At 48.1% G+C, this 23,315-nt stretch overlaps 1 protein-coding gene across 2 annotated transcripts; it reads right to left on the bottom strand.

Moving 5' to 3' along the window:
• Nucleotides 1-1,680: 1,680 nt before the first annotated feature.
• ALDH9A1 (aldehyde dehydrogenase 9 family member A1) lies at nucleotides 1,681-22,827 on the bottom strand. Of its 2 annotated transcripts, none has more exons than XM_073356408.1 (12): nucleotides 22,680-22,827; nucleotides 21,848-22,051; nucleotides 19,423-19,568; nucleotides 17,855-17,984; nucleotides 16,408-16,542; nucleotides 15,550-15,746; nucleotides 13,897-14,037; nucleotides 12,334-12,522; nucleotides 9,452-9,539; nucleotides 4,139-4,280; nucleotides 3,119-3,231; nucleotides 1,681-2,585 (listed from the first exon to the last, which is right to left on the bottom strand). In XM_073356408.1, the coding sequence occupies exons 2-12, from the start codon at nucleotides 22,023-22,025 to the stop codon at nucleotides 2,491-2,493; spliced, it is 1,554 nt and encodes a 517-aa protein (XP_073212509.1). In that variant the 5' UTR covers nucleotides 22,026-22,051; nucleotides 22,680-22,827; the 3' UTR covers nucleotides 1,681-2,490. The 2 variants fall into 2 exon arrangements, with proteins under 2 accessions (XP_073212509.1, XP_073212510.1); XM_073356409.1 differs by having other exon boundaries at nucleotides 22,802-22,821.
• Nucleotides 22,828-23,315: the final 488 nt, after the last annotated feature.

Consider the following 23,315-nt stretch of genomic DNA (forward strand, 5'->3'; position numbering starts at 1 on the left):
CAAAGGAATTAATTGTTTTCATCTTGAAATCTTGGGTAAAAGTGCTTTTTATAGTAGTCCTGGGCAATAATACAGAGAGGGGGTTGGAAAAAAGCCTGTGCTATACAGAAGTCCTGTAAACTGGAACTTATGTATAATATTGGCCTAGCCTGGTGACCTGTCACATGAGAGATCAAACTGGGCCTCCTAGTCCATCTCCCTCCCTGTGCTAGGACTGTACAGACAGAATGCTCACTCCAAGCATCTGATCTCCAACAGCAAGTGACTCCTCTGGGTGGCTGAGTAGAAAAGGTTGAGTTGTATCCAGGGCCCAGCCAGGAAGATGTTTCTTCCTTTCCCTATCGTGAGCTGCAGGCACAGAATCATCACTTGGTGCCTACAATGGTGTTGGCCTAGCATCACTACCCTGTTCTTGGTTCCTGGTTGGGCTTTGACCTCTGCTGCAGGCAGTACTAACGGAACCAGATAAAAAGCAGGATCACTGACACTTATCACCATGATCTCATCTTGCTGACTGCAGTTAAAGCAGCATTATAGCATTTAAGAGCACTGGAAAGGAACAAAGCAGCTCAAGTGGGAAATTCTAGCCCCTCTGCTTCAAGGGTGGCTTTTCCTGCCCTTCACCCAGCCCCTTGAATCCTGTGATCCTTTTTCTCAGAGAAGGAGCTGTTCCCTTGGTACCACTGCTGCAGTCTTTGCAAATGAGGCCTTGTCTGTGTTTTACCCTGCAGTCTGTATTTCAGGCAGATGAGGGTAACTTCTAAATTACATCTTTTGAATAAGGTATGCAGATGAAGGAGGTGGTGAGGGCTAAGGCAGCTGTGCCCTGGGAAAAAGCACTAGCTCCATCCTTGTATCTAGGCTTCTCCTGTTTGGTATAATATTGCTAGCCTTCAGCTGCTCCTTTGAGTTTCTCTGCTGGAAAGGCCCTCTGTGCTTTGATTTCAGAGATGAAGGATGTACTGGATTATCTAGGACAGGCAGTGCTGGGTGTTTCCCTCTGTCTTAAGCAGGACACAACTCAGTATTGTGTACTTAGCTTTTGAACAACAGGCAAAACTTCAGTTATCCTTAATTTCACCCCTTTGTTCCTTATGCTGAATGCCTCCTTGGTGGCAGTCGTCCCTTTACCTACTCCTGTTTAGCTAAGCTAGCCATACACAGCTCTTTAATTCTTCCTCACTCAGTCCCTCTAAGGGTGGGTGCAGTCTGCTCTGAAGTGCTGCCAATGTTATACTAGCTTGCTGGTGTCCTAGAATTGAACACTATGCTAAGAGCATTGTATATCACCACCTTTCTGGAGTAGCGGAAACCTACCTCTTGAAACAGCCCCAGGAGGCAGTTTTGCACTTGGCAGTGCCTTTCTGTACCCCTTGGATCAGTTCCACTTCTGAGACTCCCTTTGATACTACACTTGATTTAAAAATCCTGTTGCCCTCTAAGTCGTTTATGTAGTGAGTGATCTAGGCAGTAGCTCTGCTGTAGGTGGGACTCAAGAGTTAGCTTTACTAAACTCCAGGCTGGATGGCTTGAGCCTGCTAGAGGCTTAGTCCCTGCTCACACACTAGTCCTCTACCCCACGCTTGAGTTGCAGCTCCTCTCTAAAAAACCAGTCTTCTCCCACTGGCAGGGAGCACTTTGAGCTACAGCTCCAATTCTTCCATAAACAGAACTTTCAGATAAGGCTGTATACCAGAACTTTTATTTGACTGCTAAAATCAAGTAGTATAAAACAGTTTCTCCAAGTGCGTGTGTACACAAAGAATAGCTTGCCTCATTGTTGGTGCCTTGGGGGATAAACAATTTTCACTACACCAGCAACTACCCCTAGGTGATTCTAGAGTGGAGCACTAGCACTATTCCATAGCTGCAGGTGGATGCCATTATATACTGCTATCCTCACTGCACAATGAGCTATATTTGGAAAAAGACCCAACCAAGCCTCTGTCAGCAACCACCCACATATAGAGATGGCCAAACGGTGTTCCAACACCCCACTCTATGCTGAAATAGCTTAGGATAAGGGCATTGCTGTTTAGGAGAAGTCAGGCAGGCTTCTACCAAAGCTCTCATACAGCGTAGTGTGCATGAAGGAAACCTAGGCCTACAGAGACTATGGCATCACTGTAGGTTTTCTCCGTGCACAATGAGCTGTCAGAGCATGACCCAGTAGTTAACTAGAAATTGTTACACTAAACAGCTGCTGTGTCTACTGGTACTTACTTCAGTAGCAACAGTTGCTGGTGAAGAATCAAGGTCACTTAATCCAATTTTAGTCCTAGGCAGATTGTGGAGAATGGGACACTCAAACCCGAACCGTTTGTCTCCCATCCCCCCTCACAAATGCAAAGGATTGCAGCACACTGCCCCACCCCAGCTTCCCCCATTGGCACAGGACATTCAGAGCACTTGTTACTGCGATCTAGAAGTTCTAGTAGAAATCTCTGGCTGACTGGGACAGCCTGTTGCTCTCCTGTGAGGCCCATGCCATTAGAACACAGATTCCACATCACCCATCTCCACACAGACGGTTTTCAGCTGTGAGTAATACTCAATTCCTGCCTGGCCATTCTCTCTGCCGAACCCTGGAAGGAACAGATGCCATATTCAGGAGTGAGATGGTAGTGCCAGTCATTGCCACCCACCTTCTTATGTTATTGCTCTGTCACTAGTCATGTGGTCAGACTCAGCCATGCACACCTCTGGCCCTTTGGGGAAGGACAACCCTGCCTACAGGCAGCAGTCCAGCATCACTAGCTTCTTGATATGGCATTTCAAGTTATCCCTAGACTGAGTAGCTGAGTCAACTCTGAACTAGGAGCCATAGCAGGCGATGCAACTTCCCTTCCCTTACTTTCTTGGTGTGTAACATTGCAGCCACCTCACCAACCTCCCGCCTTTAGTTTCTAACTGCAGCCCCGAGTGCTCAGAATAGCAACCAAGCTGCTGAGCAGCTTTTGGCTTCCTACAGATGTGACAGCCTCAGTTTTTGGGGTCTCAGCCTAGGATGACGCCACTTGATTCTGCTATCACAGGAGTAGGGACATTGATTCCTATATGCTAGAGAGGTTTAAAAGGGAAGCTCTAGTAGGTTTTTCAGAGCTGGTGCCTTGCTCACCTGACATCTTGTATCCTCCAAAGGGCAGCTCCACAGGGCTGACGTTATAGTTGTTAATGAAGCATATTCCAGCCTGGAGAGCAGCAACCACCCTGTGAGCCCGCTGGATATCCCTGTGGGAGAAGGACAAGATTTAGTGCAAGCCTTCCCTTCCATACCAGTCCCCCAACCCTCTGCAGACAGCTCAAGTGGTAGGTATTAAGTCCCACTAGCTGCCTTTGCTCCCCCATGCCCAATAGCAGAGCTGTGCAGAAGTGCATGAGAATCTAGTTCACAGGCACTGGTTTTGACCCTGAGGAGAGAGGCACCCAATCTGTGCCTGCCCAATGGATGTAGCAGCTAATTGCCAGGAAACCTAGGGTGGCACTTAATTTAGAGCTGTTAGCCACTAGTGGCTATCTTGTCCCCCACCACTACAAGGGAAAGCAGGCAAGAGCTGCCTTTGGACATTTGGTGTGTGCATGTCCCAAAATGAGGCAGTGTCTTCCTGTGGCAGGGAAGACAGGCAGGGCTGTGAAGGAGTTTGAGTGGCAGCTGGAGACAAGTTGTTATGAAAAGGGGAAACGGGGGGGGAAGGAAAAACCACCACCAACTATCATTTACAAGTTCTGTACTCTCAGCATGGTGCATTTTGTTAGTCTTTTACACTACAAACTGCTAGGGAAGGAGCCATTTCCTAATCTATGTCTGCACAGTGAGACCCCGTCCTACCTGGAATACAAATAGCAGCAGAGACTACATGTCCAGCACACAGAGGCAGGGACTTTTTGTTCCAGGTTTTGTACAGCACCAGAACAATAGGGTCCCGATCCATGACTGGGAATCCTACGTGCTATGATTATATACAAAAAATAAATAATAGTGCTCTTTCTTGATCTGAGCCATCTTGCTGCTCTCTGTGGCTGTTAGAGAGCATCTCTGAAGCAGAATTGCCACTAGGACTTGGTGTTCTAGTTTGGTAACATTCTTCCCCTATCCCTAGTCCATTTCAAAGGACTGAACACTGCCCCCCACCTGTACCTGGTAAAGACACCACCTGCCAGCCCAAAGGTGGTGTTATTGGCTCTCTCCAGGACCTCCTCCTCGGTGTCAAATGGTAGGATGGACATGACAGGCCCAAAGATCTCCTCTTTCACACACGTCATGTCATCTCTGCAGTCCCCTGAAAGTATTGCAGCACATGTGTATTTGCAGTGCTGAATTATGTATAACCCCAGCCCCACCACAACAATCCTTGACATAGCATCTTAATTGGCACTCCATTGGCCAAGTTGGGAAAGATTTAGGGTAGAATGTGGGAGGGAGGGTGGCATGTCCTACCTCTCACATGCAGAGCAAGCACTAACTTTTACACTCATCCCCCTGACTAGTCATTCCACTGGGCTCCAATCCACAACTTGTGTGTTACTTCTCTATCAAGGCCCCCATGCTCCATCCATTGGGTCCCCATGTCCTATCAAAGCTCCTGAACCTATGAATCCATTGCCTTGCATTGCAACCTGAATCCATTATCTATGTTACTTGTGGGAAATGTTGCAGTTCAGGATTGAAGGGCTAGGCAGAGCTATGTATGAGGCCAAACGAGGGTACTGGCGGGGGAGGGGGGAATGGTGGCATGCGCAAGCTTGCACATCATCTGCCTGTACCATGCCTCCAAGATCCTCCAACAACTAAGACAAATAAAGATCATGTCCAGCCATGGCATTGACATATGACTTCTATCCTGGCTCTGCATTATGCAGGAAGTTGGCAGGCTACCTGCCCACAATTCAGAGCCCTCAGCTGCTGCTTCACATCCCAAATTCCCCTTTAAGCCTACCCACTGTCCATTCTTGTACCAGTATGTCCAGCTCTACCAGCCCTGGGGCTGAACAACTAAAGATGGTTGCAGGAGCTTCAAGAGGGTATAACAAAGGTGGGCAAACTGGGCAGTGTGATAGATTAAATTTAATGTGGGTCAAGGGTATACACCGGACCCTCGCTAGAATGTGGGGTTCAGGATCCATGTGTGGTACCACATTAACATGAGGACCGCGTTATAGCAGGGGCTGCGTTACCCTGGATCCCAAATATTTAAATTTGGGATCCAAAATATTTAAATTTGGGATCCATCGCCGCAACTGTGCTCTAGCGATGCGTGCTCTAGCGAGGGTCCGCTGTATCTACACTGCAGTTGGAGGGGTGATTGCAGCACACAGACATACCTAAACTAGTTGTTTCAAGCTAGCTAGATCAAAACAATAGACGTGAAGCCACGGCAGCAGCATGTATAAACTTCCCTACTCTGAATACATACTTGAACTGCTAGCACTTGCAGCTGCAGTGCTATTATTCAAATGAGCTCAGTCAACGCTAGCTGTGGTCTGTCTACAAGTGCTGCAATCACAGCTCTGATTGCAGTGTTGAAACCCCTAAGCTGCAAAGTCATGCACAGTATGGGACACATTTTCAACTTCTCATAAGCCTTCCTGGGCTCTAAACGAACTCCAAAAAGGGACCTAGGCATTGTTGCGGACAGCTCAAAGACCTCTGCTAGATGCACAGCAGCACTTGAGTGTCAGGAAGCATAAGAAAATGCAGACAATATTGCTACACTGTATAAAAAGTCTGCCCTTGAACACCATGTAGTCAGTTCTGGTCACCCTTTGCAACACAGCCAAGTTAGGAAGGGTCTAAAAATATTAAGAAGACTACAGAAGCTAGGAAGATTGAGACTATTCAGTTGAGAGGAAATGAAAAAGATGGGATGTGCTAAGAAGTGCATTACACAGTTGAGAGAAGGTAGGATCAGGCGCTGCTTTCTCACTCCTTCCAAGAGTGATGTAGTGGTGGGAGTCTGCTATAGACCACTGGACCAGGGGGATGAGGTGGATGAGGCTTTCTTCCGGCAACTTGCAGAAGCTACTAGATTGCATGCCCTGGTTCTCATGGGTGACTTTAATTTTCCTGATATCTTCTGGGAGAGCAATACAGCGGTGCATAGACAATCCAGAAAGTTTTTGGAAAGCATAGGGGACAATTTCCTGGTGCAAGTGCTAGATGAGCCAAGTAGGGGGGGAGCTTTTCTTGACCTGCTGCTCACAAACAGGGAAGAATTAGTGCTGGAAGCAAAAGTGGATGGGAATCTGGGAGGCAGTGACCATAGTTGGTCGAGTTCAGGATCCTGACACAGGGAAGAAAGGTAAGCAGCAGGATACGGACCCTGGACTTCAGGAAAGCAGACTTCGACTCCCTCAGGAAACGGATGGGTAGGATCCCCTGGGGGACTAACATGAAGGGGAAAGGAGTCCAGGAGAGCTGGCTGTATTTCAAGGAATCCCTGTTGAGGTTACAGGGACAAACCATCCCCATGAGTCGAAAGAATAGTAAATATGGCAGGCGACCAGCTTGGCTTAACGGTGAAATCCTAGCGGATCTTAAACATAAAAAAGAAGCTTACAAGAAGTGGAAGGTTGGACATATGACCAGGGAAGAGTATAAAAATATTGCTCGGGCATGTAGGAATGAAATCGGGAGGGCCAAATCGCACCTGGAGCTGCAGCTAGCAAGAGATGTCAAGAGTAACAAGAGGGGTTTCTTCAGGTATGTTGGCAACAAGAAAAAAGCCAAGGAAAGCGTGGGCCCCTTACTGACTGAGGGAGGCAACCTAGTGACAGAGGATGTGGAAAAAGCTAATGTACTCAATGCTTTTTTTGCCTCTGTCTTCACTAACAAGGACAGCTCCCAGACTGCTGCGCTGGGCATCACAACATGGGGAGTAGATGGCCAACCCTCTGTGGAGAAAGAGGTGGTTAGGGACTATTTAGAAAAGCTGGACGTGCACAAGTCCATGGGGCCGGGCGAGTTGCATCCGAGAGTGCTAGAATTGGCGGCTGTGATTGCAGAGCCATTGGCCATTATCTTTGAAAACTCATGGTGAACGGGGGAAGTCCCAGATGACTGGAAAAAGGCTAATGTAGTGCCAATCTTTAAAAAAGGGAAGAAGGAGGATCCTGGGAACTACAGGCCAGTCAGCCTCACCTCAGTCCCTGGAAAAATCATGGAGCAGGTCCTCAAAGAATCAATCCTGAAGCACTTACATGAGAGGAAAGTGATCAGAAACAGTCAGCATGGATTTACCAAGGGAAGGTCATGCCTGACTAATCTAATCACCTTCTATGATGAGATTACTGGTTCCGTGGATGAAGGCAAAGCAGTGGATGTATTGTTTCTTGACTTTAGCAAAGCTTTTGACACGGTCTCCCACAGTATTCTTGTCAGCAAGTTAAAGAAGTATGGGCTGGATGAACGCACTATAAGGTGGGTAGAAATTTGGCTAGATTGTCAGGCTCAACGGGTAGTGATCAATGGCTCCATGTCTAGTTTGCAGCCGGTGTCAAGTGGAGTACCCCAGGGGTCGGTCCTGGGGCCGGTTTTGTTCAATATCTTCATAAATGATATGGAGGATGGTGTGGATTGCACTCTCAGCAAATTTGCGGATGATACTAAACTGGAAGGAGTGGTAGATATGCTGGAGGGCAGGGATAGGATACAGAGGGACCTAGACAAATTGGAGGATTGGGCCAAAAGAAATCTGATGAGGTTCAATAAGGATAAGTGCAGAGTCCTGCACTTAGGACGGAAGAACCCAATGCACAGCTACAGACTAGGGACCGAATGGCTAGGCAGCAGTTCTGCGGAAAAGGACCTAGGGGTGACAGTGGACGAGAAGCTGGATATGAGTCAGCAGTGTGCCCTTGTTGCCAAGAAGGCCAATGGCATTTTGGGATGTATAAGTAGGGGTATAGTGAGCAGATCGAGGGATGTGATTGTTCCCCTCTATTTGACATTGGTGAGGCCTCATCTGGAGTACTGTGTCCAGTTTTGGGCCCCACACTACAAGAAGGATGTGGAAAAATTGGAGAGAGTCCAGCGAAGGGCAACAAAAATGATTAGGGGTCTGGAACACATGACTTATGAGGAGAGGCTGAGGGAACTGGGATTGTTTAGTCTGCAGAAGAGAAGAATGAGGGGGGATTTGATAGCTGCTTTCAACTACCTGAGAGGTGGTTCCAGAGAGGATGGTTCTAGACTATTCTCAGTGGTAGAAGAGGACAGGACAAGGAGTAGTGGTCTCAAGTTGCAGTGGGGGAGGTTTAGGATGGATATTAGGAAAAACTTTTTCACTAGGAGGGTGGTGAAACACTGGAATGCGTTACCTAGGGAGGTGGTAGAATCTCCTTCCTTAGAAATTTTTAAGTATGAGAAGCCCTGGCTGGGATGATTTAGTTGGGGATTGGTCCTGCTTTGAGCAGAGGGTTGGACTAGATGACCTCCTGAGGTCCCTTCCAACCCTGATATTCTATGATTCTATTCCTTAATTTAAAAGTGATCAAAGAAAGTGCATTTTTTAAACTAGAGCCCTGATAAGCCTGAGGAACCCACTGCTAGTAGATGAGATCAAGAGCCCCGTAAGATTCAAGGAGAATTAGGGTTTTTTTTTTTGTGGGGTTTGTTTTAAGATCATCATCTACAGTTAGGGTTACCATATGCCTGTATTTTCCCAGACGTGTCTGGCTTTTCGGTTCTTAAATCCCTGTCCGGGAGGAGTTTTTAAATACCTAAAAACGTCCGGGATTTTGCCATTATTATTTTTCCCCAAGGAAGAGTTGATCATTCAAGAAAGAGCAAATGTTGATCACTCGAGAGAGTGCCCGCTTCCCCCCCACCCAAGCTCCCAGGGGTTGGCTTGCACCGCATGGCTGGGAGGGAGGAGGAGGAGGAGGGGGAATGCAACGTGCTCAGGGGAGGAAGCGGAGACTTTGGGGAAGGGGTTGGAATGGGGGTGGGGAACGGGTGGAGTTGGGGCAGCACTGGGGGGCACGGACAAATGCCATGCACCCCACCCTGTATGGAGTGTCCCCTTTTTTGAATGTTCAAATATGGTAACCCTATCTACAGTTAAATTATCTGGAAAAAGCTTCTTAAAGGGATATCAACTTTCAGGACAAAGAGCAAGCACCATCTACCCAGGATTAGGGAGAAATTTCCAACCCCTTTGGGCCAGTTCTCCTGCAGTTGTCCTTCCTGGGAGTATTAATACATCTTCCTCTGAAGCATCAGATTCTGGTCACTGTCAAAGATATTATACACCACTGATCTTACTCAGTATGTTCCTATGCCTCTAGAGTACCATGTGTTGGGTTCAGTTGTCTGAGCTATACAAACTATCTGAAAAGGGTTACACATTTCACAGGTTTCACTTTAGGCAGAGGGACCGACAGAGCTCGGGAACTTGTTAGCATTAAACCTATGCATATAAAATAGCTCCACTGAGCTGAAGAGGAATCCTACCTAGCACGCAGGGTCGCATATAGTAGCCATTCTTCAGCTTGGGGTCATCAGGAACATACGGCTCCCCGCCACACAGCACCTTTGCCCCCTGAAAATGAGCCAAACTAGAAGGTACACAGGTGTCAGAGAGCCAGCCCACTGCACTGCCCTGATGTGCCTGCTGGCCAGCAGCAGCAGCCTTAGAAGAGGCCTACGGTGGATGGAATTGGCCACAATCACAGGAATAATGAAGTCCAAGAGTCTGGGAGTTTAGCGGGAGGCAACGGTCAAATCAGCTTCAAAGAGAGCTGCCCAGAGAAGGCCCTGGACTGCTTGGGAGGCTAAAAGAGCAGCAGCTGTCACCCTGTGGCTATGTAGGGACCAGAGCAGGCAGTTCTCAGTGACAGGATTAGCCAATTCCCCAAGAGCAGGAAGCCTCCCTCCCTCCTTCCCTTTATACCCACAAAAGTACAGGAGAACAGCAGCAGTTGTTTGGGAAAGCCAGGCTGGATTCCCAAGGTTATTTTGGTTCCTTCACCTCCAGAGCTCCTCCAAGAGCTTTAACACAAACTGAGATGCCTAAAGGCTCGAGTAGCATGCGACTGGCTGGACACTTTATGGGGATGTTCATCCCACCCAGAAGGGAAAGGGGTCTGCTCTACTCTACTAGCACCACTGCAGGCAGCAGAATGGAAGTTAGCAATCTGGCACCCCACCACCACCCTTGGCTTGCCCTTGCTCTAATTTTTTTAAAGCACGTGATATCACCAAGCAATACATGCTTTTCGCGGGTGGACTGGAAAGGAAGGGGTTAAAGCAGATGTCTGCAGAAGGCACCCTGCTCTAGTGCTTTGTCCATCAAGTGGTAACTGCAGTTCACCGTGACCCAGCTGTCACTGGGGACAGCATTGACTCGAGTAATCAAGCTGGGACCTATTCTCCCCCCCCCCCCCCCCAAACAGTGTGGACAATTTATTGTGCGCTTTACTACACAAACCCATACCAAATAATTTTAGATACAGATTGAATTGCCTTTGAAAAAAATATATATATGTCCTTTATGGTTTATCTTTGCTACTGAACAGGAGCACCTGTATTCTAGCTCCAAAAATAATGAGCAAACAAAAACACTTCTTGCTTCATCCTAGTTTGGGATTGTGCCATTTTCACTAGCAATCTTGTTTTCCTTTTGGAGATGAATTCAGGAATAATTCAATACATCTGTGTGCACGTGTGACCTTGGCCATAAGAAGATGCAGTTGCTGAGGAGTCTCAAAATGTACATCTGCTTCTCCTGTAGCTTTCCCACTGGAATTATATTCCACGGTGATTTCTGAGAGTTTCAGTGGAGCAAAAAAAAAAAAAAATGTACGATGTCTTGGGCACAAGCTTGACAGGCTTTCATGTTTTCCCTGGCCAGTGTCTGCTATCAGCTAAGAATTGAAAACCCTTGAGTTTAGAGCCACTCAGAGCCTGAGCAGACAGCATCTGCTGCTGCCCATGCCACAAAGAGAAAGCCTGCCCAAGCAAGCAGATAAAGGAGAAAACTGTTTTTAGCTGTCTGTATTCGGAGCTGGCCAGGGTCCAAAGTTCAAGGCTCTGCCATTCTCCTGTTACAGATGATGATATTGCTAACATGGCTGGTGAAGCCAGGTGCTGCAGTCTCTTGTTAGTATGTCAGAAAGGGTAATGCAGAGCCCTAGACTTGGCCTGTGGCTAGAAGAATGCCTTTCCCACTGCTTTGTTTGAAGAGCCCAGTAAGCTGTAATTTGAATCTGCCTCGGTGATCTGTTACTGGCCTGGCGTGTTAAACAGAGCTCTGCAGTTAAACTTTAAACCAGGACTGTCAGACTCATTCTGGGGAGAGAGACAAATTCAGCTTTTCATAGGGGCACCTAGTACAAGTTCAGGACAACAGTCTCCTCTCGACCCATAACAGAGCTCCAACTGGGATCAATAGGAAGTTTGCACAAAGATCAAGGGTGAAATCTGGCCTGTATGTAATAACTTTGGACCAGCCCCTCAGCTGGTGCAAATTAGCATTCCTCCAGTGGAGCTATACCAGTTTACACCAGTTAAGGATCTGGCCCTTAGTTGTTCATTTCATGGTCATGTTCAGCAGGAAAATATTCTTCACTTCAGAATGACCCTTACTTCCATTATTTGTCTCTCTTCCCTCCCTGTCTGTCCCCTACTTTCATCCCCCTGCATTTTGTTCTCTGCACCCTCGCAATTCTACCCTCTTCAGGGTACACCCCAAACCCCTTCCCAATTCCTGATGCTAAAGTGATCTGCAGTTAAATAGTTAGTGCTGACATATGAACATCATTAGACTTTAGCATGGCTAGACCAAAGGCATTAACAGGCGTTGGGAAAGTTCACCAGTCTCAAAGCTATTATATCCAGGCTGCTTGCAGACGAGGCATGCATCACTTCACTGGTTACGCTTGGGTCAAATCTAGAAGGTTCTCATTGCAAACACAAAAAAACCATTTTGTTTTTAAATGAAAGCGGAGATCTACAGTATTCAAATATGCCCCATAAACAGATCAAGCAAGCCAGGTGTTTGCCACCTCTGCTTTACATGATACAATGTGTACTATCCATCCTCATGACCCCATAGCCCTGCTGAGACACTAATATCAGAGTGGTAAGATATCATACCACTCTGATTCAAGATTAAGCCATTGTGTAAGTTTTAATCCAGGGTCCCTTCTATATGTACCCTCTTGGCATGTGTAATTCAACCTCAGCAGGGAAAGGGCTTCACCCCAGAAAGGGTAGGGAGAACATGCTGCCTGTCTATTAAACTAGCAGCAGAGGGAGATGGAAAGTCCCTTCCCCAACATGTGAGACTCTTTCCAGCAAGCCTCCTCAAATCCAAGAAAGCCAGATGCTCTTACCTGCTCCTTTGCCTGTGTAATGAACCCCAGGACTCGCTCCAGGTGGGGGCGGCTGATCAGGGCCCCCATCCTTGTGTCTTCCAGAAGTGGATCTCCAATTTTAATCTTCTGGGTGCGTTTCACCACTTCCTTTGTGAAGGCCTCCAGGATCTCCCTCTGCACAAACACTCGAGTGCCATTGCAGCAAACCTGGGACATCAGAATCAGCAGTATCTTATAGAAGGCTCTTTAGGGGGAACAAGTAACATACCATAGTCCCCCACAGGACTCCCCACTGGCACATTATCCTACCCACTGAAGCCGCACATACACCAACCACTTGTTTCACTTGCAGCTGAATCCCATTTCTTGGAGGAAGTATAAGTGGCTATTAAGGGACCAATGTACCTACCAAGTTTAACCCCCTCACGATCTTCCCTCAAACATATTGGGAGTGAGCTGAAGGACTTGAACTCCTTTCCCTATCACCAGCTCCATATGGGCCACTAGCATGATTGCTGTTTGCATGGCAGCCTGATTGATTAGAGAGGAGCTCAGAACAGCCTAGGGGCCTTCCTTCCCAACTCTGGGGCTGTTTAGATACAGAAGTGAATTGCATTATGCAGCTCAGTCCATCGCCAGGGGCAATAAAGGCAAAGGGATTGATTGCTGTTCCCTCTCACCACAAAACACATCACATGCAAGTATTTTAGTGGTCTCGGTGCCACCAAGTGGTGAAAATATATACGGCCACCAGCAGGGATAATCAGAGTTAGCTGTTCAAACCCCAAAGATGCTCCAAAGGGACACATAAGCATTTAGCTATTATGGCAATAGATGTTACAGAAAGCCCCAAAGTGCCCCAGGGGCTGGGCCCACAGGGGGTAAACATCTTGCAGGCTGGCATGGGAGCATCATCAGCAAGCCAGAGAGAAAAGCCCCACACTGCTGCAGACTCACAGCAGCTGATCTAGTCAGTAACGGAATCCAAAGAGACCACAGTAGGGAGGCAGAGCCATACATTCTGATCTCTGTGCTGCGGGCTTGATTCCAAGAGCCAAGATGCAGGAATAGCTGATCTTAGGGGCTGGTATCTTACACAGAAGAAGCTCCTGGAGCCACCCCCTCCACTCCAGAGAATGATGCTACCTGCTGGGGCAAGTGAGGAAGGAGCTAGAGGTGGCACAGTAGGAGGCATTCGAACCCCAGTTTTGCCCTCTATTGTGATTCTCCCTGGAGGCAGAATCCAGGAGACATCCCCTCAGACAGCAGGGTGTGTGCGAGAGCCCTGCTTAATCCCGCTCCTGCGGACCCCTGTCCCGCTGCAGGGTTCTACACTAGTCAGGTGCAGAGCTCCAGTGTGTGACCTTCCCCAAGCCTCTGCAAGAAACCTCATGAACAGGTTCCATCATGGGCACTGCTCCCCAGGGCACTTTCTCCTATCATGTACAAGGAGGGTGAATATAACTTGAGTCTTTTAGGACGTCAATCGCTGTAGTATCTGTGGGACTGGAGATGTGGAAGGGAGGGAGACATGAGAGTAGAGTAAGCAGGTAGCATTCACATCCCGTTGGAGCTACACACCTCGCCTTGCGTGAGGAAGTTGGCCATCAGGGCTCCATTCACGGCATTTTCCAGGATGCTGTCAGAGAATATGATGAGGGGGGACTTGCCCCCCAGCTCCAGGGTGACTGGTTTTATGCCTTTGGCCGACATCTCCATGATCTAATACAAACAAAGATAGAAGGGACAGGCTGCTGGGGGCCCAACCAGGAACAGGAACCACAAACAGGACTGTGAGGGCCCAACCCAGGTCCAGAAGGGCCACAGGAGATGGCAAATACATGGCCCCCATTCTAGAGATGGGGGGAGGGGGAGGAGAGGAGAAATTCACCCCTGGCCCACACACATGCCCTTTGCAACAACAGAAGTCAGTCAAAGGTGGGGACTGCATTTTTTATTTTAGTGGGGGGCACTCATGACTGTTCCCATACTGCTGCCCCATGATGGCGCAAGAGACTTTTTGTTGATTAAAACGTAGTTGAAACCTAAAGAGCTGTGCACGCTGAAAATTTACAGTTTTAAGGGTGTATAAATTTTAACACGTAATAGACTAATTGAATGCAAGGATCCAGATACACAGCACCAGTCAAGGGTGTACATAGGGCACATCATCTAGACTAGCAGGGCACGTGTGTGTGTGTGTGTCTGTGAAAATATCTACAATACCAGAAGCAGAGTGACCCAGTCTGTGCTGTGCTACTCTGCTCTTCAGGTAGTTTTGGGGCCTCACCTGCCTCAGGGAATGGACAAGGGCTCTGGTTTCTCAGCAAAGAGACTTTGTCAGGGACTGCAAGAGGTTGCGGGGGGTGAGGGGGAGAGGTATTTTTGTTTGCTTCTGAAAAGGCAGCAGCTACAAGCTGAGGGGAATGAGCTAGATCTCCATCCCCACCACGGGAGATGGCCAGGATCAGTTAGCATCCCACACAAATGGAGGACCCCTGCTTGATGGTCCAGGGGGAAATGCTTGAGTTCTAGGCTCACATGGGCCCAGGATAAATCTTCCCCAGCTCCAAAGAACTAAATTGTCTCACTGCGTGCACATGAGCAGAATTTGCTGTAGGTCAGGGTTTATTCCCCAAGATACTGTTGCTAGGTAAGCAGCTGTCCAATAATGTGGGGTAGAAAATTACTAACAATGATTGCTACCCTCCTTCCTCTAGGGAAAAAGGGGTCTCTGCATATTAATTTATCTTGAGTTTGGGTTGATTGGAGGGAAACATATTAGTTTCCAGGAGTTCCCATGTGTTGTCTTTCTGATAGTTCAAAACACATCCTGACCCAGGTTTACCCATTTAGGTACCTGTATTTATTCCCTGCTAGAGAACCCTCTCTTCACCAGACCATAACAGGCTGAACAGTTTAAGACTATCAGAGCAGAGACTCTCCATAGATTTAATAGCTCCTCTCTAGAGCAGAGAGGACCTTCAAGCCTCCCACCCCGCAAAAAAACCCCACAACTAGTACTCCAGGCAGGCCCTTATAGCATAAGTACAGCCTGACATTTCTGTGCCATATTTGAATAGCTGTAAGGCATGCCCCATGTGCCCAGCCATTCTCCAGGGCAGGCTGCTTGTGCACAGGCTTGTGGGAGGGTCTGCCTCTGCTGCATGTCCTCTGGTATTCGTGCCATAATTAGAAGTCCCTTGCCCTCCCACCTAGCAGAGTGGTCTTTACCTTGATACCAGTTGGTACGCTCCCAGTGAAAGAGACTTTGGACACATCCTGGTGCTGGCACAGAAACTGGCCAGTGGCAGCTCCACCTTGCACCACGTTGAATAGCCCATTGGGCACACCAGCCTGGGTGAAGATCTCTGCCAGCATTACCACTGAGATGGGGGTGAGGGGAGATGGCTTGTAGATCATGGCGTTACCTATGTGAATCCAGTACGGAGGGGAGGGAGTAGAGGGGGTGTTAAAATCGGAGCAACACTCGGGACAGGGAGGCAGGGGATTTCACATTCAAATATCTCACCCTCCAGGAGGGCAATGGATTTTGCAGAGACTGAAAACAGGAGAGCAACTGGAAGTTTTACCCCTTTCAATCCCGACAAGGCACCCAGGCAGGGCAGCGACAGCATTCACAAATGCAGTATTTTCAGTAACTGATGAAATGGGGACACAAAGGGGAGCAAGTGCAACTGAGGTCACACAGCAGCAGGAAGGAGCTAGTATGGTACCTGCCACCGGAACCAAGTCAGAAGGAGGAGCAGGGACACTGCTTTGCTGGCCCTACCTCTTTGCTCCCTCCTCTCTCTCATCTTTCACTGAAACTCTTACCTGTTTGGTGTGAAGCAACAGCAGCACCCCCTTCCTGTCATGCTCCCGCCCCATAACTTATTTGCTAACTCTCCTTTGCCTTGTTCCCCTCCCAGACAGAAAAAGTTTCTCTGAGAAACAGACCTAAGACAAACAGATCCTTCTTCACCCACTAATGGAGCTCTTAGTCCATGAATGCTTAACCCCTGACCCTCTTTCACCACACGATCACCCACATCACAAAGAAATCTTGCACAGACAGGGGGGTCTCATTACCACAAGCCAAGGCTGGGGCAGATTTCCAACAGGCAATCTGGAAGGGGTAGTTCCAGGCTCCGATCCCAACACATACCCCAAGCGCCTCTCTTCGGGTGTAAGCAAAGGATCCCCCAGGAAGCTGGATGTGCTGACCTTGGCGGGGATAAATACAGGTGCATGAGAACATATGGAGTTAGCTGAGCAAACTAACAAAGAACCTTCGAGCCTCCAGACAGCTTCAGATCTACTTTCCTGTCTCAGTGCCAAAGTGGGATCTAGCAAATCCCTCTATACTAACAGGTTTGCAAGTGCCCCAAGACCAGTAGCACCAAATGGGGTTTGCCCAAAGCGGTCTTAAGATTTTGACTCAAGGAAAAGCTCCACCTCTTAGTGAATTTGAGAGTGAAATCCCCACAATGCCACTGGAACTAGCAAAAGGACAGAGACTAAAGAAAAAATTTACTGCTGGCCCAGGGGGGTGTCTACAAGCCCACTGAAGCCAGCTGCAATTTATTATGCCAACAGTGGCAGGAAGGTCTTGTGGTTAAGGCACTGGCCTGGGAGCCAGACAATCTGGGTTCAATTTCCAGTTCTGTTACAGACTCCATGTGTGACTTTGAGCAAGTTACATCTTTCTGTGCCTCAGTTTCTCCATCTGTAAAAAGGAGAGAATAAGCCCCTCTTCTCCCACCCTTTATTTTGTTTATTTATGCTGTAAATTCTTCAGAGCAGGAACTCTCTCTCACTAAATGTATAAACAGCACCCTAGCACAATGGGGCCCTGATCTCAGCTGGGGCTTTCAGGTCTGGATAACAGCAAATTTGGTCCTTGAATATAAAGACAAAAAAGGAAATATAACTCCCATCTGTTAGCTGCTTTACTACAGCCTCACCCATTTATATTTAGAGCTGTGCTCCCACCTCCAGACTATGATAAAGCGTTTATCAGCAGAGCCATCCCTAAGAGGAGATGTTAAATCAGGGTCCAGTCTGCATTGTCTGGTGAAAGCGGAAAGTCGCAAGGCACTTCTAAAAAGAAGCCAGGGACATCATTGGAGGTGTAGCCAGTTACCTTTCTCCCATCACAATCAGCATCAGTGTCCCAAGACGATAAATAGACTCTTGCTACATGTACAATGGCTGCCCTGTTTACCTGGTCACTGCTTTCCAGCCCAATTTAATCCCTAGGCACTCCAGCTGAGGTCAATGGAGTCACACAGGTTTTAAAGCAGGACAGAGTTTGCCCCCCATGTCTAACTCACCACTGCATAAAAAGTGTTGACGCACCTGGGATAGGAAACATGGTGTCTGAAACCAAAATTCTACCCTATTCCAAATAGCCAGGGACTTTCTAGGAGTCCTAAGATTTAATCATCATCTGACTAAACGATCATTGAGGTATACGAATGACTGTCTCACAGCTGCGGAAAAGGAATGAGGCTCCAGTGACTAGTATAGCTCTCACCTGCTATAGCCCCTGCTAAACCTGCATAATACTCCAGGCACTGCCAAGATATGTCAATGTCCACTCTGGCTTCAAAGATGGATTTCCCATTATTGATGGTTTCCATGGTGGCAATTTCTTCCCTCCGTTCCTGTAAGAACAGCACAGTAACAGCATTAGACAGACTGTGGCACCAGCCACAGCATGCTAGCTGCTTTCCAAACGCAGATGAAGACAATCTTTGCCATCAGTGATAACCCAACCGTCTCTACAAGAAGGAGTTTTCCACTTGCCATTTACCAGCTTGTCAATGTGTTGAGCTGGGTGTAGAGAAGTATCTAACAAAGACCTGCTGGGGACCTGCCATAGGTCTACTCTTGCTTCACTTCCCTGTTTAGATTTATTGATCATTTCAATTTAGAAATGGGAGTAAACAAAACATTAAGGAAGTTCACAGATGATACCAAATTGGGAGGAACTGCAAAGAGCAGGGACAAGAAAAATCCAAAAGGGACCTAAAGAGGCTAGAACCATGGATTTAAAGATAAATACATTCTACTGGTAAATCATCTTTATCACCAGACTGCCCTGAACATGGCATTACAATTCCACTGTAGGGGTCAGACAGCAGGAGAAGCTGGACTATGAAGGAAAAAATAAGCACAAATCCCTCCAAAAATATAGCAGAGGCAAACCTAAAATGCAGACATGTATTCTTTCATTTGTCCTAGCAAGAGTCCCATTCTAATGCATTCCAGTTACAGGGTTACTGCACTAAGCCCAGGCCAACACTGCAAACTTACATTGGTATAACTACGTTGCTCAGGGGTGTGGAAAATCCACACCCTTGAGCGACACAATGACACTGATTTAACTCCCAGTGTAGAAAATGCTATGTCAATAGAGGGACAGAAGCTCCCCCACAGGCGTAGGCAGTGTCTTCACTGAGCACTACAGGTTAGTGTAGTTAAGTGTACATAAGCTCTCAGTAGTTATGAAGATAAGACAGTGTAACAGTTATCCAATTTAAGTTCCAAAAGCAAATGGAGACAGGGATAGTGCCCTGTACTTTCTGCAGGCACAGAAGTTCTGGACTTTGGGACTTTCACTTCTAGCAAGCTTACGTGGATTTGTATAGGTCTGCTGCAAACAAAACTAAGTTTACTATAAGGATACAGAAACTACAGTAGTGGAGTAAGCAATCCAGAGACCTCAACTCAGGCATAAATTTGGCTTATATTCTTTGGGAAAGGGGAGGCGCAAGTGACAAGGGAGGCAGGCAGGCAGGCACTTTAGGGCTCTGAAGAGAAGAGAAGACTTAGCTAGTGGTCACAATTCCACAAACAAAGCTACCTTGATGAGACTGGAGGCCCATCACTGCCCAAGGAAATCTCTCTGCTGATCAAGTATGACTTTCAAAATGTACATTATTCATGCAATTTGAATAAATGGTACCGCATTAGTGGTCTTATCTAGTGCTGCAAGCACAGCCCAACAGCAAGCTGTGAAGGGTTAAAAGAACAGCTCAGGAAGAGGATCAAGGACAGGACCACATCATTCCAACACAAGAGAAAAGCTTCACCACATACCCGGATAATCCTGGCAGCCTCCAGCAGAACCCTGCTCCGCTCCATGCCCGATTTCTGGCTCCATATCTTAAAGGCAGCTTTGGCACTCTGCACAGCCAGATCCACCTCCTTCTCCCCAGAGAAGAGAAACTTGCCCATCACTCGACCTAAGAAAAAAAAGGTTTATATTTCAGAGCTTTCGTTCAGAGATTTTTGCCATTAACCTCGCTATTAGCGAGCGTTTATAGGAGTAGCACCAATGAGATCCATGGTTTACAGTATCAGAAGTAGTGTTCATTCTGTCTCCTACTGCTTTTATATGTATGCTAACAGATTTTAAGGCCATAAAGAATCACTGTGATCATCTAGTCTGACCTCCTGTCTAGAGGATTTCATCTAGTAATTCCTACACTGAGCCCAATAACTTGTGGTTGAACTACAGCATCTTTTAAAAAGACATCCAATCTCAATTTAAAGATTTCATGTGGTGAAGAATCCACCACAAACCATGGTGAACTGTTTCAATGGTTAGTTAACTCTGCTGTTCAAATTTTGCTCCCTATTTCCAGTTAGAATTTGTCAAGCTTCGACTTCCACTTGTTGAATCTTATGTCTTTATCTGCAAGATTAAAGCACCTCCTCCCTGTGTTGATTCCGTAGGACTTGGGATAACCCAATAACACCCATTTCAAACATCCTCTCCCCAAAAGCCTTCTAATCCCAGCATTTTAAGACAGTTATAATTTTTAATACGTTTTGAACAGGTCATCTGCCAGTACCAGAAGTTGGTATTGGATCACCAAGGGCCAGATCCTGTAGAATTCTGCATGGATCTTCCATTAAAGTCAGTGGTCATTCTGCTTATGGCCTGGGTGCAGGGCTGGGCTGCAGAGGTTGGTACTGGTATGGACTATGCCAGCTTCTGGTATTGACACTAATTCCAAGCATTATTTGCTAAAATACCGACAGACATCCTGCCTCTGAATATGACCATTATGCTACTAGCACCAAGTATTATCTGCTAGAACTATTATTTTTCCCAGGTGCCCTCCTTGAGACACCATAAAGGGATCTGACTTTTAGAGAATGGGTGCCCAATGCCTTATGAAAATCAGAACTGTTTAAGGGGTCTCAACCTGAGACACTTAAAAGTCACAAGACTCTTTTGAAAACCTTGGCATAATTCACTAGTGTGAAGGGTGGCCAGGGCAGAAAGGAGAAGCAGCTACATGAAGATTTGAAATCCTTTAAGCATTTGAGGAGCAGCACCAAAGGCAATTCCCACATAAGTAGAAGCTTGTGCTTGCGTTTTCTAACTATCCTACGGGTTACTGGCTGGTGTGTCAGTGCTGAATTTCCATCAGAGGTAGTCATTCAACCCAAATACTGGCTCTAAGGCAAATTCACACTTTTCTGAATGCCACTGCACAGCATCTACAGATATTCTCACAGACAATGCGACTGATGTGAAGAGTGGAGGTGCTGGCAGGAGAGAGTGGGATGCTGTATACTCAGAGGTGGCAAAGGGAAAAGAACTAGGTGTGTGTGCCCCACAAGGCGGTAGCAGTGCAAGGCACCTGGCCAGAGAGATGAGAAAAGTCCATGCTTTCCTGTCTACCTCATCACACCGGGGATTTGCCAAGTGCCTTTGCTGTTTCGCCCCATTCTGTTAAGTATGAAAGAGCACTGGGCTTAGTCTACAGGAGGACTTGGGACCCAACTAGCCCCAGGGCTGATGCCAACAGAATGAGAAATCCAGGCCACTTATCAGGTGCTGTGGCAATATTTGCTGCACTAACTCTTTCTCCTGAGCCCTTATACCAGATAGCACTTCCTTTTTCTATCCCATGCAAGTCTAAATGGAAGAGAAGCTGTTCCAGGGCTCTGGAGCTGCGCTCCGGCTCCGCTCCAGCTCCAGGCAAAAACCTGCAGCGCCACTGCTCCGGAGCTGCTCCACGGGCTCTACTCCAAAGCCCTGTGTTAAACAACAACATCTTTATGAGTAAGACAAGCTATGTAAGTACTACCCAAATTGAAGGCAGTGTTGCTGTAGCAGTGTTGGTCTAAAGATAATAGAGAGACAAGGTAGGTGAGGTAATATCTTTTACTGAACCAATTTCTGCTGCTGAAAGAAATCAGTAAAGAAAGCTATTTAAGCGTGGAAGTTTGTCTCTTTCACCAACAGAATTTGGTTGAATAAAAGATATTATCTAACCCACCTTGTCTCCCCAAGTTGAAGGAACAATTACTTGGAGACATTGCAATGTGCTGGGCCTCGCAGTGCAGCTTGGGATTTCATCTGCTGTGTCTATCTAGTATTCCAATCCAGTTCATGGGCACTGGCAGGTTGTTATAGATCTTCAGGCAATTTCTACTGAGAATACAGCAGCTCCTCCTTGGCTCCAGGATCCCAGGCCCCACAGAAAGCAGTCAGTTAGTTAGTTACCTGTTGCTGGCTCATTCACCTCCTCACTGTGGCTTCCATCCACGGGCTGAATTCGGGCCCCTGCCCGGTAGTTGAGTGGTTGCTGCAAGAGGAAGGTGCCGGTTTTGCTGCTCATGGTGGCGAAGGGGAGGAAGGAGCAGAATCGAGGTAAAAGGAACAGGCTGTGCCGTGGGAGCATCCAGGGGGCAAGGCAACAGGAACAGGCTATAGAGAAAGAGAAACAGAGACAGGTGTCAGTCACAAAGTGCCCAGGCTCATTTCCAGGAACCACCAGCACCACCCCACACAAGAAGGAGAAGGGCCCCTTGCATTGGAGGAAGAATTGGGGCAGGGGGTGCAAAATCCCCATAATCCCACCAGGGGAAGGTACCCCACTGCTGGAAAGTGGGAGAAGGTATGAAATCCCCCATGACCCCCTGCAGAGGGGACCCTGGCTGCGCAGGGGGTGGGTGGGCAGGGTAAGAGGTATGAAATCCCCCATAAGTCCCTGAATAGCAGACCCTGACACTGGGGTGGAGAGCAGGGAAGGGGTATGAAATCCCCTATAACACCCCCTGCAGAAGGAACCCTAGCACGGGGGAGGGGTAAAGTATTAGGGTGATCAGACAGCAAATCTGAAAAATCGAGACAGAGGGTTGGGGATAATAGGAGCCTATATAAGAAAAAGACCCCAAAATCGGGACATCTGGTCATCCTATATAGTATCCCCCATAGCTCCCCTAGGGAGGTGCCCCAACACGGGGCGGGGGGGGGGGGGATGAAATCTCCCATAACACCCCGCGGGGCCCAGCGCCGAGGCGCCCAAGTCCCGAGGGGAAGGACCCAAAGCTACCCGAGGCGCTGCAGGCGGAGGGGACGGCAGCCCCGCAGCTGAGAGAACGGAGCCGGGAGCTCGTGCAGCTGGCGGGACTCAGCTCAGGAACAGCTCCGTGCAGCGGGACGACTCGACTTTACCCTGGCGCGGCGCGGCCCCGGCCCCGCCCCCTTTGTGCGTAGCCCTGCGAGCAGAAGCCTTGTGTATCGCCTCGCTCCCTACCACAAGCCTCGCGCTGGAGGAGTGTGCGCATGGGCACGGGGCCCCCCTTCCCCCGCGGGTGACCACGAGGGATACGGGGCCGTGCTCGCTGTGGGATCCAGGTTGAGCCTGGGGGGCGGGGTGGGTCAGACTCGCTCTCCCGCGGGGCTCTGCCCCCTGTCTCCACACACCTCGCGGGGAGCCCGCTGCCCCAGTATCCTGGCGCGGTCCTGCCTCAGAAAACCGCACACCTTCTGCACGCAGTTTAATCTACTCCACCCAACCCTACCCAAAACGCAGCCAAACTCTGCCCCAAACCCACCCAAAATCTACCCAAATCCTACCTATGCAACCCTCCCCTAACACTACCCCAAACCTGCCCAAACCCTACCTGTCCAACCTCCCCAAACACTTCCCCAAACCTGGCCAAACCCTCATTCCCAAACTCTCATT

Source organism: Lepidochelys kempii, chromosome 8, assembly GCF_965140265.1.
Source record: "Lepidochelys kempii isolate rLepKem1 chromosome 8, rLepKem1.hap2, whole genome shotgun sequence".
NCBI lineage: Eukaryota > Metazoa > Chordata > Testudines > Cheloniidae > Lepidochelys > Lepidochelys kempii.